The sequence below is a fragment of the Acartia tonsa genome, chromosome 7 (genome assembly GCF_053477335.1).
Source record: "Acartia tonsa isolate MP-2025a chromosome 7, ASM5347733v1, whole genome shotgun sequence".
Taxonomy (NCBI): Eukaryota; Metazoa; Arthropoda; class Copepoda; order Calanoida; family Acartiidae; genus Acartia; species Acartia tonsa.
In genome coordinates, this window is record NC_137266.1 from 31,170,088 (window position 1) to 31,188,524 (window position 18,437).

General features: G+C 30.3%; 1 protein-coding gene across 1 annotated transcript in view; it reads right to left on the reverse strand.

Moving 5' to 3' along the window:
* The window catches only part of LOC145324497 (uncharacterized), a 40,643-nt gene that overhangs the window by 7,906 nt on the left and 14,300 nt on the right, over positions 1-18,437 (reverse strand). Inside the window, exon 6 of the mRNA XM_080167082.1 lies at positions 439-478. Coding sequence (XP_080023208.1) covers positions 439-478 — 40 coding nt within the window. The remainder of the gene's footprint in view (positions 1-438; positions 479-18,437) is intronic.

Consider the following 18,437-nt stretch of genomic DNA (forward strand, 5'->3'; position numbering starts at 1 on the left):
GACTTCTATATCATTTTTGGAATTCATGGCTCCTCTCGTCGTAAGGGGGAGTTGGACCAAACTGCGCCATAACTAAAGACGTCAAAAGGGTACCCACTGTTGCTATGTTAAATATGCGATATTAATGGTAAAAGTAGGGAGGGAAAGGAATGTCTTGGCTCAAAACAGGCGTTTATTATTAACATGCACAGTTAGCACTTCCAAACAGAATTCGTGCAATTGGATTTGTTGTCAGCAATACTTAGGACGTTAGTGCCTACGTTTTTATTTATCGTCCCCAAAGGTTTTAATCTGGTATATGGCTCTGCAGTTTTCCACGAGAAATGAATAAAATTCATTAATACATTTTTTATTTGCCCGGGCCTTTTTACTATCCACGGAAAACAGTTTGACATACAAAATGCAAAGCTATTCTTTAATTAATTAAATATGTTTTGCCTGAGTTTATTTGGCTTCCAGGTCACAAACTCTTCAATATCTGAAATAAAAAATTATTAAAAGAAAGAATTTTTTAAAATTCTAATGAATACAAATATGTTTGAAGTAAAAAAGCTTTATAAGCTGATAATCTTTTTTAGAAATAACAGAAAGTTGTAAGCAAAAGTGAAATAGAATATATATAATCCATGAAATCTAAGGTCCATATACATACTTTTTTCATCATAGTAAAATACTGCTAAACTTTACAGATAGACATACGGACATGCACTAACTATAGAGTAGCTGCGCTACTAAAGATGTTTAAAGTAGGGCATCAAAAACAATTTTCTATGATGACGAATATGATGTAAACATCATATGATCAATTCAATTTATTTGATAACAGTTTCATTCATGCAATCATCATTAAAGTTGTCATTAGAAAATAATTCATGTTTCATAGGTGTAATTAAAATTTTATATTAGTTATTCATCGCATCGTATTATAAACAGCATTCCGCGGATATAAAAATATATGTAAAATTATAAGATTAAAAGCAGTTTTGACTAACAAAACTGGTTTTAATGTTATGGTTGTAAATTTTTATGATCGAAGAAAACTAGATATAATACGATACGATAAATGATTTTTCAGTGCGACTTAGAACCGGTTCTAATCCAGCGAATATTTATCGGTTTCGAAGCCATACTGGAAAAAAGAGAATTATTTAGATTTACCAACAGCGCAGCAACACTGGTTGTGAACCCTATATATTTAAATTTTATTGATCAATAGGAAAATTTAAAAAATCCTTAAGTCAACAATTTTTCCGGGATCTTAAAGATCCAAATCATATTTTTTACAGAAAACTAAGCATTACAGACAGACATACAGAATGAAGAAGGCTAAGCTTTATAGAACACTATTTGAGTTTTAACAAAGATAACTAAAATAAACAATTAAAAGCATAATATAATTATAATAACAAAATTTTAAAATAGTTTACCCAATTTTATTATAAATGTGAGTGTTTAAAGCCAAGTTAAACAGAACTACTGTGTGTTTTAACAAAGATAACCAGAATAAACAATTAAAAGCATAGTAATAATAAATTAATTAAATCCATTTGAAAAGGCGCCGAATACTTTCTGTTATAAAAAAGAAAATGTAAGAATAATACAAGATCCGACAGTCGCAAATTAAAGCGGCCTACTGTTTATAATTAGGATGGACTGTAGCTATTTGTTTTAAAATTTAGGTTATAAAAGGCGGCTTGTATATTTGCAGAATGGAATGGAATAAAGAAAATAATTGAAAAAAGGTAACTGAAGCTATAGAACTGAGGTATCTATGTGATACTACAATGAACGATAAATTAATTACATCCCAAATGATAACCCCTTCTGTAGATTAAGATTATTGTTTGAAAAGTTTGGACACTGCAAGCTTGAACCAACTAAACAAGATTTATAAAAAGTACATAAAGATTGAAGCCAACAAATAATGAATGTGTTCATAAAAATTCGGGAACCAATATAATTTTTAATGTCCCCCTAGCCTCTCCTTGCAAACGCAGCAAGCAGCCTTAAAAGTTTTAGTAGCTGCGGAAACAGCCGCAGTTGCGGTTTAGGCTTGTTGATCAAATCTGCGGCTGCCAACATATGAATAATAATAAATTGTAAACGTAGAGAGAAATCTAATTGTAATACTAATATGTTATTATGTGGTCTCACACAATTATCTTTAGGCCATCACAGAATATGTAGTTTACAACTAGATTTCAGGGATCTTAAGGATAAGACAATAGTCGGTAAATTGATGTACATCCCAAATAATGATACTCAAAATTACCCCCTTTGAAGATCACAATTAGTGGTTGAAACGTTTAGACACTCAACTTAATAAACCAACGAATCAAATTCAATGAAAGTCCCCAAAGTTGTTAAGACAACGAATAAAAAAACGTTATTATAAAACTTTTGGGACTAGTGCCCCTCCCTGACTAGATTTGCTAACAATATATGTATTGTTTAATTAAATTTTAAATATAAACATCACAATTTTATTATTGATTGTTAAAATTTATTGAAGTTATTATCATTACAATAAAGTTACAGGATACCTGTCTGTTTTTTGTTCGGCCGTTAACCCTATAAGGTTCCCGAGCTGCTATTGGACGTAATTGTCTTACAGCACTGAAGTTTAACAGCGAAGCTTTTCTATAATTAGGGTCGGTCGGAACGGATAGCTTTTTCCGTTAATCTATGCATGTTAGAATTGTCCAACTTTGCATGATGTTTCCTATAACAGTTAGGTACAATTTAGAAAGTGTAGAAACTCTATAATCTTTACTAGAAAGCCTGTAGTCCATTTAAATTATGTTGAATTTTAACCTTCTTAGCAACAATTATTTTAATGTTATAATTATCCTATTCAACTGATTATTGGAATAAAGATTCATATTACATTAATTTATAATGTTACAAGTAAAGCATCTCTATTATCAAGTCCTAAAAATTTAAGCATGTCCTTAAACAATTCCTGTAGTTTATCAGTTTCGCAAAAAATATATATAATTGCAATTTTGTTCGTGCTTATAAAATTATATTTTGCTTTTTCAGTTTTGAAACTCTTAGCTTTTATGCATGTTGTCATCCTTGTCTCATAATGTCTTACTAACATATGTAATTTCTACTATATATGTGTAAGTGAATTCAACAATAGGTGCCAGGGGCTAGTTTGAAAAAATATTAACCATATACTAGGGCATAAATGACAATGTAATTATAAAGAAAATTATATAATAATTCAATTAAAATCTCAGGGTCTTTTTACAGTAGCTTTTGTTCTTCTAAAAATATGTAACACATTATAATCAAAAACTGTCAGTCTGTCAATTTTTCTACTTTAGTAAAATAGTAACTTAAATATATTTGGAAAACTTAATAATTCATTTTTTCCTTTTAATATAATTAGGGCCGGTCCGTCCGTCTGTAACTGTTAGCTTTTTTATCGTGTAACGGTTAGCTTTTTTAGCGAAGCATCTCTATAATCAAGTCGTAAAACTATAAGTATGTCATTGAACAATATCCTGTGATTAACCAGTTTTGCAAAAACACGGATGACAACATCCATAAAAGCGAAGCACTGAAACGGTAGGACAAATGGACATTGACACCTGTATAGTGTCTGAACTGAATAATCAGAATATAAAAGTATAAGAGTCGAAGCAAAATTGTAAATTTGTTGAAAAACTGCTTGATACAGGATAATGTTTATGGACGTACTTACATTTTAAGACTTAATTATAGAGTTGCTTCGCTTAAATATTATTCTTTGTTTTCCCAGGAATCAATATACCAAAAATCAGATAAAACGGATAATTAGATCACATAAAAATTTGTTTTTAAAAAAGTAGAAAAATCAACATGTTTAAAATAGACGTACGGACATTCTGTTAATGATTATAGAGTTGCTACGCTTTCTAAATCGTACCTAAATACTACAGGAATCACCATGCAAAGTTTGAAATCGATAGACAATTCTAACATGCCTAAACTAACGAATAAAAGCTATCTATCTCGGACGGACGGACCGACCGTAATTATAGAAAAGCATCGCTTTCAAAAATTAACTTACAATTTTATAGACTCAAACATTTATACAGTTCTGACACTCTACAAGGTTTAATGTCCTACCGTTTCAGATCTTCGCTTCTATGGATGTTGTCATTCATGTTATTTAATGTAATAAGCTTGTTAAGGCTTTGCTACTTGAAAACACATTTGTCGTTGTTTAAACAAAAAGAAAATTTTAAATGTAACTTAGCTCTACAACTTTTTCATTTATCTATTTTATATTTTTTCAAGGTATATCTGTAAATATATCTATCTATCTACATGTCCATCCATCTATCTACATGTCCATCTATCTGTATCCATCTGTTTATAACCTGGGGCATATTGTAACATGTGATGCCCTAGGACATGTGTATTGGTTTACCAATTCATTTTTTATTTGCACTTTAGTCTAGCTCATCGTTAACTTTTCATTCAGAACAGTTAACTCTAGTTTAGTACAGCTAACATCCCGAAAATAGTAGGTTGTCTGTATGTGTGTGTGTTTTTATGTATCGTATACGGATTTAGGATATTGCTCATGGGGTTGAAATACGCCCAAGAAAAAAAGTATCCCCCACCATTTTTCTTCAAATCAAAAGTAAATGTGGTGATGGACCACATACCTCCTATTGGAGGATGACTTTGTAGTCATTTTACAAGGCAAAGTAAGTCGGTCGTACAGAACCTAGTTATATAGTAGCTTCGCTAATAAAAATCACAAAATTATATCTAGATTTCTTATTTGGCTAAAGAAGAAACAAATTAAAGAAATCTTACTTAGATTTTTTTCTCATTACAACAATGACGTAAGTAATGAATAACTTATATTAGACAAATCATAAGCAAGATAGAAGATAACACCCTTGAATTTTAATTAGGACATTGTTTATTATAGATTTAATATAGAATATGGAGATAGAATCATGCTTACCACCCTACCTTATTAATATTATTAGAGTGACATTTATTTGAAGACAGCTAAAATATGGAAATTGGCAATCTAATTAGTTAGTCTAATATGTATAAGATTATATAAGTTGGCATTAACTTACTAATTAAGAGAAAAACACGACATGAGAGAAAAGTTCAACATTAGAAGGATTCAAATTACGAATTTATGGTTACAAATATAATGAAAAATATGCTATAATGCTATTTTCTAAAAAGAATTCTTTGATAAAACTCTTTTTTTGTTATAATTTAGTTTAAAATCTTCCAATAGCATTTAAAAAAATCTACAAAACAATACATGTTCTAATGATGTTTTAAAATTATAGGAGCTTATACAAAAAATAGATTTCTTAAACCTGTAATAAATATCCTATTCTAAAAATTTGAATAATTGAAAAACCATAACTTCTGGAAACCTCTAATATGCATAACTAGTTAGTTGTCTAATACTAATTAGAAGCATTGATAGATCTCATTACTTACACCAAAAAATATATTCGCTGTTTATATAACAAACAAAAAACAAGGATGACAAGACCCATACGTAACATACGCGTGAATAAGAATTAGGAAAGTCTTTAAACTTTTCAAAATTTTAAACCCTATTCATTTGAAAGATAGAAAATCAAAGTGTTAAACAACACAATAAACAGCAAACTAGTGAAAAGTGTAAATACTCTGAAACATGGATGACAGCATCCATAAAAAGAAGGACTAACAAACAATAACTCTTGTAGAGTGTTAAATATTAATAAGCAAAACATAAATTTGTTTAAGTCTAAACAACATTGAACATACGGATATTTTAGGATTTTATCATAGAGATGCTTTGCTTATTATATGTAATCATCATTCTAAAAATCAGATTAATAGAAAAATAGAAAATTATATATGTACTAGCGGCTTTTTTGGGGGGGAGGGGTGTTGGGTTGTTCCACCCCAAGAAAATTCGTTAAAACCATGACAGGCCCAGTAGGTATATTCTCCCTGAAGAGTAGAGCCCAATTGATTCAGTGATCACTGAGAGTGATATCTTAAGTTTCAGACGGACAGACAGACAGACAGACATAGTTCTACTTTGTATCATAGATATTTATAAAACTTGTTGTCAATGAAGTTAAACATCAACACGTTTTAAATAGACGTAATGACTTTCTGGTAACAACCATAGAGTTGGTACACTCCCTAAATCGTACCTAACTGTTATAGAAATCTTCAGGCAAAGTTTGAAAACTATAGGACACTTCTAAAAAGCTTACCGTTACGGACGGACGTACGAATTTACGGGTGGACGGGCCGACCCTAATTATAGAAAAGCTTCGCTTTTAAAAATTACGGTCAAATAACTGTTATAAATTTACCCTGTGTGTAAAAAATGGCAGAAATAAAGTTTTGACAATTTAAGTATAAAAGTAAAGACAACTAAAAGCACTCAATTATTTATAATAAAATGAGGATAATTTAGAAAAACAAATTGTCTTTAGCAGAGATAGAAAATAGTTTTACTTTTATACGATTTACTTCAATAAAATTTTTCTTTTTCAGTGGTTTATTGTGTAAGAGAGTATAATCAGTCCTGCGGTTAACGAGATTTTTCGGTACAGACACACAGATAGACATTAAAGTAGATGATCATTCGTGATAAGAACTTAAGACTGACATAAAACAAATCAATTCACTAGCAACTAAAAAAGACAATAAAACATTAACTTCTTAAAGTTTTATTACTAAAAACTTGGCAAAACAATAATTCCAAAAATAGTTGAGTGTCAGGCAAGATATTTAACTTACATTGCTGTCGTCAAAGGCAAAATAAAGTTTTCACAATAGTCCAAGTTAAAGAAAAATAATTCATTTTGTTAAAATTTTTTAACTATGCTACTTAATTACTGATAAGGGAGTTATTCCCTTATTCTTAATTAAATTGAAAAGGGGAGCGAGGGGGAGGGGGTATTTTTCCCCAATGTCTAACATCTGTGAGGTTATCTTAGCCCTGTGGGGATTATACCTATTTGGCGGAGCTACTCAGAACCTAAAGTAACCTACCCCAACCTGACCTAAAGCAAATGAAAAACTACTTACCTCCCTTTTTTCAATTTATTTCAAAATTAAATGTTGGGTTTTCATTGCTCAACAAGGTACTTTGTGCTAAAGCGCCGATTGTATAAAAATGCTGTTTGACGGGCATATTGTCGATGTTAAAATCATGCAAATTTGCTCTAATAAATCCTCTTATAAAATATTTTTTTGTAGACACAATCCATTGATTAATTGTATGTTATTAAGATTTTAGATAGGGTGACATTATACACTTTAGTGCAGTCTTTAAGTAGGAGTATTGTCGTTAAAATTGTTTTAGGGGGTATTCTATAGTTAAGGTTATAGGCTTGTAATGAATTCAGACTATGACTAAAAAGAATAATGCCTCTTTGCAATTATTTATTTATTAGAACATAGTTCATATAGTACATACATCAAATGTTCCATTTCTGTACGTACTATATACTTTCGGTCAATTTTTAAATGCGAAGTTTTTCTATAATTAGTTTGTTCTTTCTGCCCGTCTGTCCTTTGGTATTAACGGATAGCTCTGATTTAAAACTTTGCTATGCTCCAACAATTTGCAAACTGCGACTGCGAATAATGACTGTTTGATCTTAATTTTATTAAGATTACAGTTCACATGTGTAAATTATCGCCGATCACTGATTTATTTATCATAGTGAATGGTATTTTAAATTACTTCTGGTATAAACTAGTCAAATTATTTATTCATACAGTTTTCATTGCAAAATATTGACCAAATATTAAAAAAGATGATTGTATCGAAATTAGCGCATAAGCCTTTACTTTTAATCAAATATTCCCCAATTTGTAGGGGCATTGAAGATTTTTTAAGGGGATATTTTGTCCACTTATTGTTAAAAACACAGTAAATATACTTTTGTTAGTGGTGAAAATGTTAGCAACCCCAATTTTAATACTTTATTCCAAAGTGCAATGGTATAATGACATTTTGCATAGTGAATTATTAATGTAACCAAGTAAAATTGTAGGCCAAAACTTATTGTTAAATGTTATACTTCAAGGAAGTAGTTGATGTAATAAAAAAAACATGAGATAACAAGACATTACATGACACCACGAACCCTTGACTTTGGAGCATATGCTAATGAATGGTTACAAACTATAATAATCACAATTCTTTATAAAGGGTGAAAAGGAACAGTAATCAAAAAAAAAATTAATCTTGAATTTAGATTTTAAAAAAAGAAGTACAATTAATGATTACAATAAATAGCAAATCAATTAAAAGCCCTCAAAATTATAGACCGTAGATCCAAAACGTGGAAATTTGAAGCCCTAAAATGCATGGTTTTTGTGTTTTTTCTTGTCGAAAACTGATTTTGTAATCCAGCTTTGTAAAATTTTGTACATATATATTGGATACTCTTAGATGGGGGGGGGGGGGGGGGTGTCCAAGTCGATTGGGAATTTGGTGGTTTCCTCCTCCAAAGGAGGATTATAAACCTTTCTATGAGAAGCTTCACTGTAAAGAAGAATAAAATCATTGCAGTGGATACCGAGATCTTAAGCTACAGACACAGTCAGAGAGATAGACACTCTCTTACTTTTATATATGGATAAATAATTGATTTTAACGTAGGAATTTATAAAATCCCAACCAAAGTTTTTATTTTGTTCATTCAGTAATATTAAGCATACTTTCACCCAATTTAAAGGTCCCTTTATCCTAAGGCTGACATTGAACTTATTTTCCGACCGAAAAGACAATAAAATGACAGAATTTCTTTTTTTAACATGAAGTAAATGGTTATATGGTTTTATTTGGCGTCAAGTTTGAATTTCATTATGATTGAAAATAGTTCAATACAGTTTATTAGATTTAGAACTCAGCTGATATAAAGTCAACTATATGCCGCTGAGTTACAATACTATCGATAGTCTAAAGCAGCAGCAGTCAAAATGGCAGCTAAATACGGCAAAAAGTAGTAGTCAGCAGAAAGTTAACAAACCTCAAATTGAAGGCGAGTTGGTAAAATAGTGGTTAGTTGCTTATTTACTTTTACACACTGACGAACAGACGTACTGACATGTCCTAATTATAGTTAGGCTTCGCTCCCGATAATTATCATTGACAGTTGAGAAGAAAACAAATTGAAACATAAGGAATTAATTTCAAGAACCATGAACAAAATGTGTGAAATCTTTTTTTACACATATTTGACATTGAAAAAAAAATTTAAATTGGTTAAGTTGAACTTTTCATTTGGTTTAAATCTCTAATAAGGCATAATTAAATCAGATATTTTGAAAATACTTTAATTTCTACCTTATATTATGTTAAACAATAATCATTGCACAAATCCCCTTAAAAACAGTCAACTGAAAAAACAAACGTTAAAAATGAGAGAAAAGTATATGAAAGAATTCTTTTTTATTGATCCATTCAATTAAATTTTTAAAACTTTTATTTCAATATTTTCTAATATTTTCATCGATTGTCTATTAAATATACAAATAGTTCGTAACTGATTACTTGGGCTTATAAAAAAAACTATGTGAGCATCAAAGATAAAAAAGACTAATTTACAACCTTTCCTTTCCTTAAATAATTATAAGCTATCAAAGGCAGAATTTATACAAAGAATTAATTGTTAAAACAATATCCTTATCTTTAGAATGTACTAATATCTTTATACAGGGAGAAAGGAGACTGTATTGGAAGTCTTCTAATATCGTTTTCTTATTCGTTGGCTCAACAAACTTGGAGACTTTTATTGAATTTTTAATGGTTGGTTTATTTAGTTGAGTCTCCAAATGGGTTAAACCACTAATTGTAATCTACAGACGGGGTAATTTTGTTTATCGGCCACTGTCTTATCCCTTTAGTCCCCTAATTTTTATAGGACATTGTTAATGATAGTTTGTTAATTTCTATAAAATAATATTATACAAAAACTTAATTAAATAGAAAGTTTACCTATTATAAAAAGATTGATATCATCCATAAGAAGCGAAGCTAATATTAACAACAAAAATTAAATAGTAGGTCCTTTAAAGGCTGTTTTGTCAAGGGAAATCTTCACTAGAAATGGAAACTTATTGGAAAATTTTGTGTTAAAATGGGTAAATAAAAATTAACAATAATTTCTAGACAGAGGGACTAGAAAGTTTATTAACTAGATGCTCAAAGGTAATGAGAAACTGAAAATTTCATTCATCTATCTTTTATAGTAACTGAGAAAATACGTTTTCTCCAAATGGTACCTTACAAACTAATGTATGGAATCAAAGAGTAGCTTCGCTCATGAAAAAAGGTTAAGGGTTACTGCCATAATGTTAATTATGAAAAAATCCTTTTGTAAAGATATGTATTGTCTATATAATGATAATCCTAATTATTTGAAGCACATCTAATCTTTAATTTTGCTATGTCTGTCGGGCAGACCAAAACACACACTCAAAAACATAAGTATGACTAACCCCTTTCGTTAGGTTCGCTAATCTTTGATTAATTTTCATATTTTTGTATATATGGAGTTGTGATTTTGTCAGTTGCTATTGACATTATTCAGCTTAAATCTCTAGTGAAGTTTCATATGATATATGTGCATTTAGTCTGTCCGTCTGTCTCGTTCATGCTTCAAAGTTATTAACCTTATTCTTTAAAAGTTTCGTGATTTTCTATGAGTTTTTAATATTTTTTGCTTTGCTATGACAACTAAACATTTGCTCGATAACTTACTTTGTCCTTTTGCCCATTTCTTGAGTTTTTTGTCATTATGGATGTTGTCATCCTTGTTTTCAACACATCTTGCCTAAATCTTATTATTGTCTTTCAATTTTATTCTTTACTGTAATTTTCCTTACAAATGTATTGTTATAAGTTGATGTTCTACTAATGAATATAATTGTCCTTGTTTATTTCTCAGCCTCCTATAGAGAAAATCTCTTAATTATCATTAATGTGCTTGTAACAAAAGGAAAACGTAAGCACTGTATATAGGTGTGCATATACTTCCACTAATCATCACAACAGTTTTATGTAATATCTTCTTGAAAATACATAATCGAAAATATTAAGACCCCAGGGATCTAAAAGGATAGGACAATGGCCGATAATTAAATGTACATCCCCAATGATGATACACAAAATTATCACCTGTGTTGATAGAATTAGTTGTTAAAACTTTGGATACTCAAGTGAAGCCAACGAATAAGACAACAGTATTATAAAACTTTGTGGACTAGTGTAATAAACAGCTCAATGTCCCCTTCCTTTCTGTTAAGGCCCCCTGTTTTATTATGAGGGTAAACCAAAAGGAAAAGGGTAGTTTTTGCTGTCATAATAATTTCCAATGCTAATGATTTAATAATTTTATATAGAGGGGAAGTGAAACCTCACTATATATCTATATAAACTTTACTTTTTAGTACTAATGACGTCTAAGATGAGGACAAAAGGGATTTTTATTAAAGGAATGGGATTAAAAAAATTAGGAAATCTAATAGTTATAAAAAATCGTATCTAATCGTCTTCGCCTTAAATCCTATCCTTTATATGAATAGAGTAAAAATTAAGAAATAAGGTCGTGCACAAATAGGTTTGCCTCTCCAAACATATTTGTACTTATGTGTTTAGATATGATTACCTAACCTCTGTTTGTAATCGCCCAGTATCTCAATGTGTTAATAAGCCTAATTATATTTAGAAATGAACTCCTATTGCGCGAAATTATCAAAAATAATTTCAAATATTGTAGATTTCGCAAACTTGGAGACTGATTTAACTAGAACATTCATGTACAATAGTATACCAACAATGAAAGGAAGTTTTATTTTTACAAATTTCGAATATTTTGAATAAAATAACAGTCATCCCTGTATAAAGTAGCAGGATGTGTGTTTGTCAATGTGTATCGAAGGATCTTGCTAACCACTGATGAACCGATTTAGCTATCATCTGCAGTAAAGGTTCTCATAGGTCCTGGGAAGGTTTATAACTATTTCGGGGAGGGTATTACTACCCCTTCCCATAGGACAAAAATGATCATTTCCCCTTTATAAAGTTGTATCTCAAATTAAAATCAAAAGTGGAGGGTCGCCCATTCCTTCCTAAATACCTATTGAGTTCCAGTAATTAATAAAAAAAGATAAAATTAACATTGAAGAAAAATTAAAAAATAAGATATTACGTGGTTAACGCTTTCAGGCGGACTTACGGACAGATCATATTTGTAGAGTAGATGAATTACTTACAAGAAAATATAGAGAGAGAGAGAGAGAGAGTCAGACAGAGAGAGAAGCAAAAAGAAGAGAAATGGAATGATTATTATAAGAAAATTAAACAGGTGTCGCTAATTTCTACATTTCCTATAATTATATTATTATAAAATTTCACTAAACAGATTAAGATTTATACACAATTGTATTTTTATTACCAGCGGGGCTTTTCTTAAACTAGGATTTTTCGTCCAAGGGTTATTGAATGAGTATAACTGATGCAATATTTTGTAGGATCTAAATGTTTATGATCTTTTAACATACAGCAAATGTAAAACTTATGTTGTCAGTCTGTCCGTCCATACGCCATTTCTTACAGCTTTGGAAGAAGTTTGATCTACTGCTATTTAAAATAGACGGATGATTCCTCTGGCAATTAAGCATCCATTATACATCATAGTAAATATGCAAACCTTCATTAGCACAAAGAACTTATTCAGTAAGTGACTATCAAGATCTAAACGGATAATGTTTGTATACATCTAAAACATGTATAAATTTGAATGGACAGATACAGAATTAGAACTACACATATTAGTGTATATCTATGGCCATAGGCGTGCATTAGGAGGGGGGCAGAAGTTGTGTGGGCTTCCTCTTACCTGTCTAAGTACTATTAACACCACCAAACCACAAAAAAATACATTGTACTCCCCCAAGTTTAAAGAGGTTGATAATAAAAATACCTCAAAATAAAAAGTTTGAATAAATTAGCAAATGACAGGTAAATTCAGATTCAGATTTTGTACAGTTAGTATCCTCTACATTTTACAATTAAAAGTTATCAACCTCGAAGTCTAAATCGTGTTTATGCCCTTTTTAGTATGGTTGATCAAAATTAGATTACTAGAGGGTGAAGAGAACTTAATTAGAAACAAATAAACTTTGTAATACAACTTAGCAGTATAAACTCATATCTTACATACATACTACATCATATTCTACAGATGAGAAACTTATATTCATACAGATATCAATTAGAATTATGGAATGTTTGTGTCAAGTCCATACTACATTAAAAACCTTATCTCTCTGAAAAAACGTCTTTTATTAAGGCAATTAAGTAGGACACCTGTCATACTCCAAATACGTTGAGGTAATGTAAAAGTCTGCAAGGTCATGGAATGGAGGTTGATTATCTGTAAATGCTTAACATGTCATTTTAATAGTTTAGTCTTGTACATTAGTTTAGGTTTGGTTAGGTCATATTTTTCGATTTGGTATTCCCACATGGTTAGAGCACTTCCAGTTTAGGCCCCCTTGAGTTAGGCAACCCCCTCCACCTAATTTCCAACTTATTAAAAAATACTGGTGTGGGTATATTTGTGCTCGATTGGTTAAAAGAGCCGTTTATGCCGATCGAATTTTTGCTGACATTAAATAAAGGTGGTTGTGACTGACATATTATAGACATGATATTATTCCAATTATATTCTCATAATTTTCCGAATAAACTGTGTTTTCAAGAGTATTAGAATTCAAGTTGTTTACGATAAAATGTGTCCCTTTCCTAGGGTTTTATTAGGTTTAAAGGTACATCATTTGATTCTGTAGTAACTTTATTTACAAATCTTTATTAAGAGTAACGGGATGTCTGTCTATTTGTAGCTTAGAAACTCCATAACCGCTGGAAATAATTTTAACTATTTTTTCTAAAAATAAATAAAAAGTGTAGGGCTGACTTCCCCTCGGGTGATCCTAGAGGACTCAAGGGGTTTAGCCGCTAATAGACATACATAGCTAAGTTATCTTAATTAACAAAGATAATTGATTTTGTGCTTGAGTTAGTATTTATAGATGTTGTCATCCCTGTAGAAGTGTATAACATACTATACATTATATAACAATTTTGTAAGAATTGCCTCATTTTGTCATTTTGTAGTTTGAAAGCGCAGCTACTCTATAAAAAAAGGTTTGTCCGTTTGTTTCTCCGTGTGTGCATTACTTATCACTGTTTAACAAGTCTTTAAGACTGTGCTGTGTAAAAATACGAATTCAGGCGTTTATCTTAAGGAGCTTTATAAGTTAAGAAATATCCTGACATTTCAGAGCTTTTATGGATGTTGTCATCCTTGATCCATTATGTGTCAACTGCTTTTATATGTTTACGGATCATAAAGCAAATGTTATAACTTTTATGTCCTGGAAATTTTAGTTACATTTTAAACTTATATTTTATCATCTCTTTCGCAATAATATTTTCTATTTGTATGAAATTATGAAAATCTATAAAATTTAAATATTCAATATCAAATCTACAATTTATGCATAATGTGTTAGTTAGTTGGTTAGTTATATACATAAAAGTTTCGCTGCTATGATATCTATAATACAAAGTAGCTTGATGTCTGTCCGTCCGTCCGTCCGTCTGTCCGTCTGAAGCTTAAGATCTCGGTAACCACTGAACCGATCGGATTCTACTCTTCAGGGTATATACCTATTGGTCCTGTGGTGGTTTTAAGCTATTTTCTTGGGGGGTGGGACACCCCCAACCCTCCCAAAAACAAAAAAATCTCCCCCCCCCATTTTTTTTGTTTTTTGTTTTTTTTTGCTGAAGATTTCCTTGGTCCTTTGTTAAAAAATATTTTTTATTCCAGCATTTATTTTGAATGAAAGAATAGCAACATTCTCTCACTAAAAACAATAAATATTAATTTTTTTTATCACCTCTTGGGGCAAAGCCCCTAGAGGCTAGGGGCGAAGCCGCTAGTTGTTTATACTTCAAGAAATTATGAAAATGGCACCAATACACTATAAATTATTTTTTCCGCCCATTGATAGTATATAAACCCCGAACCACTTCATTATGCAATCTATATTTTGCTGGATATTTTGTCTATGGTAGTCCATAAGTGTACAGCTTTACAGTACATTGTTTCTATTTGTTAAAGCAACACGTATGATAAAAGAAAAAGATTCTTTTTAAAGTAAAATGCTTATATATCAATTGAAATCTATATTTTTTTTATTTTTTACTGATCCACTTCATTATGCAAATCAAAATAAAATCAATGGGAAAACGTTTGTTTTGCACTTTTCTCCACTTTTCAAAATTGATTATGATAAAATAACAATTTTTTAAGGGATTTATGCATTAATTATAATGAAAAACAGTTTAAGGTATATTTTAATGATTTTTCTAACTAATAAATAATTTCAAAAAAAAATTCTATTCCTATCACTTTAGAGGACAGCTGCTGACCCCCAGTCTTATGGATGAAGCTAAATACATGTTAAGAATAAAAATAACCCTCAAAAATATACAAAAAATGTTTTTTGATGTGTTAAAAAAAAATCCATTTTAAAATCTTGATTTTGAGGACGATGGCCTTTAAGATGCTCTTACTGGTGGGGATGGTGAGCTAAATGTTATCAAAGTGCATGCCCATAATGAATACTTATATATTGAACTATGGTCCAATTTTGTAGTCATAGCAGCCTCCAGTTAAGCAATATTAAAAAAGAAAAAAATACAATTTTAATTACTAAAATTCATAAAGTAAATAATGTAGTTTTTTGATAATGGTTATGTTTCATGTCGTGAGGCTCTATTGGAGGCTGCTATGACTACAAAAAATGGTACATAGGTTAATAGACAAGTTGTTGTAATGGTCATGTACTTAGATAACATTTGGCTCACCATCACCACCAGTAAGAACATCTTTAAGGCCATCATCCTCAAAATAAAGATTTTCAAATGGATTTTTTTAACACATCAAAAAACATTTTTGTGTACATTTGAGGGTTATTTTTATCTTTAACATGCATTTAGCTTCATCCATAAGACTGGGGGTCAGCAGCTGTCCTCTAAAGTGATAGGGATTGAATTTCATTTTTAAAATTATCTATTAGTTAGAAAAATCATTAAAATCTACCTTAAACTGTTTTTCATTATAATTAATGCATAAATCCCATAAAAAATTGTTATTTTATCATAATCAATTTTGAAAAGTGGAGAAAAGTGAAAACAAACGTTTTCCCATTGATTTTATTTTGATTTGCATAATGAAGTGGATCAGTAAAAAATAAAAAAAATATAGATTTCAATTGATATATAAGCATTTTACTTTAAAAAGAATCTTTTTCTTTTATCATACGTGTTGCTTTAACAAATAGAAACAATGTACTGTAAAACTGCATACTTATGGACTACCATAGACAAAATATCCAGGAAAATATAGATTGCATAATGAAGTGGTTCGGGGTTTAGACAATAATAACATCATCAATGAAAGTGAAGCTTTATAATTATATAATCAGACAAATAGAGCGTCAGCATTTAATTTGTTACAAAACTTCATAAAAAATAGTTATATTTTAAAACTTGATTATAAGATGCTTTGTTTATTATGTTATAAAAAGTTAAAAATTAACAATAGTGTATTATGTTTTTTTATTGTACCTATTTTTTTATAGGAATCATCAGGTTTTAAATCATTTACCACTCTAGTGTGCTTTGAATAATGATCAGATTTTGCACGGACTAATTATAGAAAAGCCCCGCGTTTAAAAAAGATTTTATTGGATTAAATTTAGATTCTTTTATCTACTAGTCGTTTTTAAAAGTAATTCAATTGGTTGTCCTGATATATTTTGTTCTATTTTAAGTAAAATTCAATCTTGTCAAAAAGAACTAAAATAACGACACGTCGGTAAACCAAACGACATAGCGCAATAGAGTCAACAAAAACATGGATATTGATTGTTAAACGACAATATGTTTTCAGATTGGACAATTAAAATATTTTGTCAATTTAGAAATTCATATTAATTCCATGAAATGGACGAACCCGCTAATGTTGATTTAAAGATAAAAGGATACAAAGTAAGTATTAAGCTCATACATGACATTTAGATTTTGGAAAACATCAGATCCCACTGTTTTATATCTAATCTAGGATCAAGTATCAACTACAACGAATCTCCTAATACTTTCTGTTTCAATCACAGTAAAATTAAAGAATAGATGGGACATTTAACTATATTTAACTCTCCCGATTTTGTTGTGGATCTTTGAAAATAAGCTATCTAGTCAATTCAAGCCAAGTACAATCTATTACTTTTAGCTTTTATAAAACCAAACTTTTCCTGTACAACTGCTTCTGTTGGCGGAAAAGGTGAAAAGAATTTAAAAGAATCTTACATATTTTTGACATGATCCCTATTTTTTCTCCGAAATATTTTCATTTTTTCTTGTACAGTTCTATTTTACTAGAAGAGAATGACATTTCGTAAATTCAAAGAGGTTTATTGTAGCTATGCTTTTCTATAATCTTAAAAATTTGCTGGTCTGTTTGTCTGTATTGCAGTCGTTTGTCACAACACCTACAGTTTTTAATATGTAAACAAATCACGAGGATATAGGATTTGAGGTAACCCCTGCATTTATTATCGTTTTTTTAATAGAATATGTTAAAAAGAATGGATGTCAAATCTCTTGGGAGGGTTGAGATGACACACTTCTCTCACCCCCACCATTAGCTAAAAACCTGACCTAGAGGATTACTTAACTTTTCTGAAAATCTTTTAATGATTCCAGATCTTGACAGACATACACTCATACAACATACTATCTTATTATATCCTCATAATAAAGTAACATGATGTTTGTCTGTCTGTCTGTACCGGAGGATCTAACTAACCGCTGAACCGATCGAGTTCTCTTTTACAGGATAGCTTTTCAAGGACCCCTAGAGGCCTCTAGAGACATAGACGCTAGTAGTATTATAATTGTGATTATATTATTTTATCCTACTCTAAGTTAATATGAAGGAAACGAATGACATTTAAAATTTTAAATTTCCTACAGAGTTTTTTCCTGTCTTAATTTATGTACAGAGGTGGTTTTGTCAGGGAGGGATGGGATATTAAGCTGTTTTTTACACTAGTCCCCAAAGAGTTTTATAATAAAATTTTTTATTTACTGGCTGCACAATTCTTATTAAATTTTGATTGGTTGGTTCATTTAGTAGAGTGTCCAAACATTTCAACCATTAATTGTAATCTACAGAAAGGGTAATATCGTGTATCATCAAAGAGGTAATAAATCAATTTATCGGCCCCTGTCTTATCTCTTAGATCCCTGTGTTTTTGTACACTAGTGTGTGGTTTCTCTTAAACATTAACAATAATTCTAA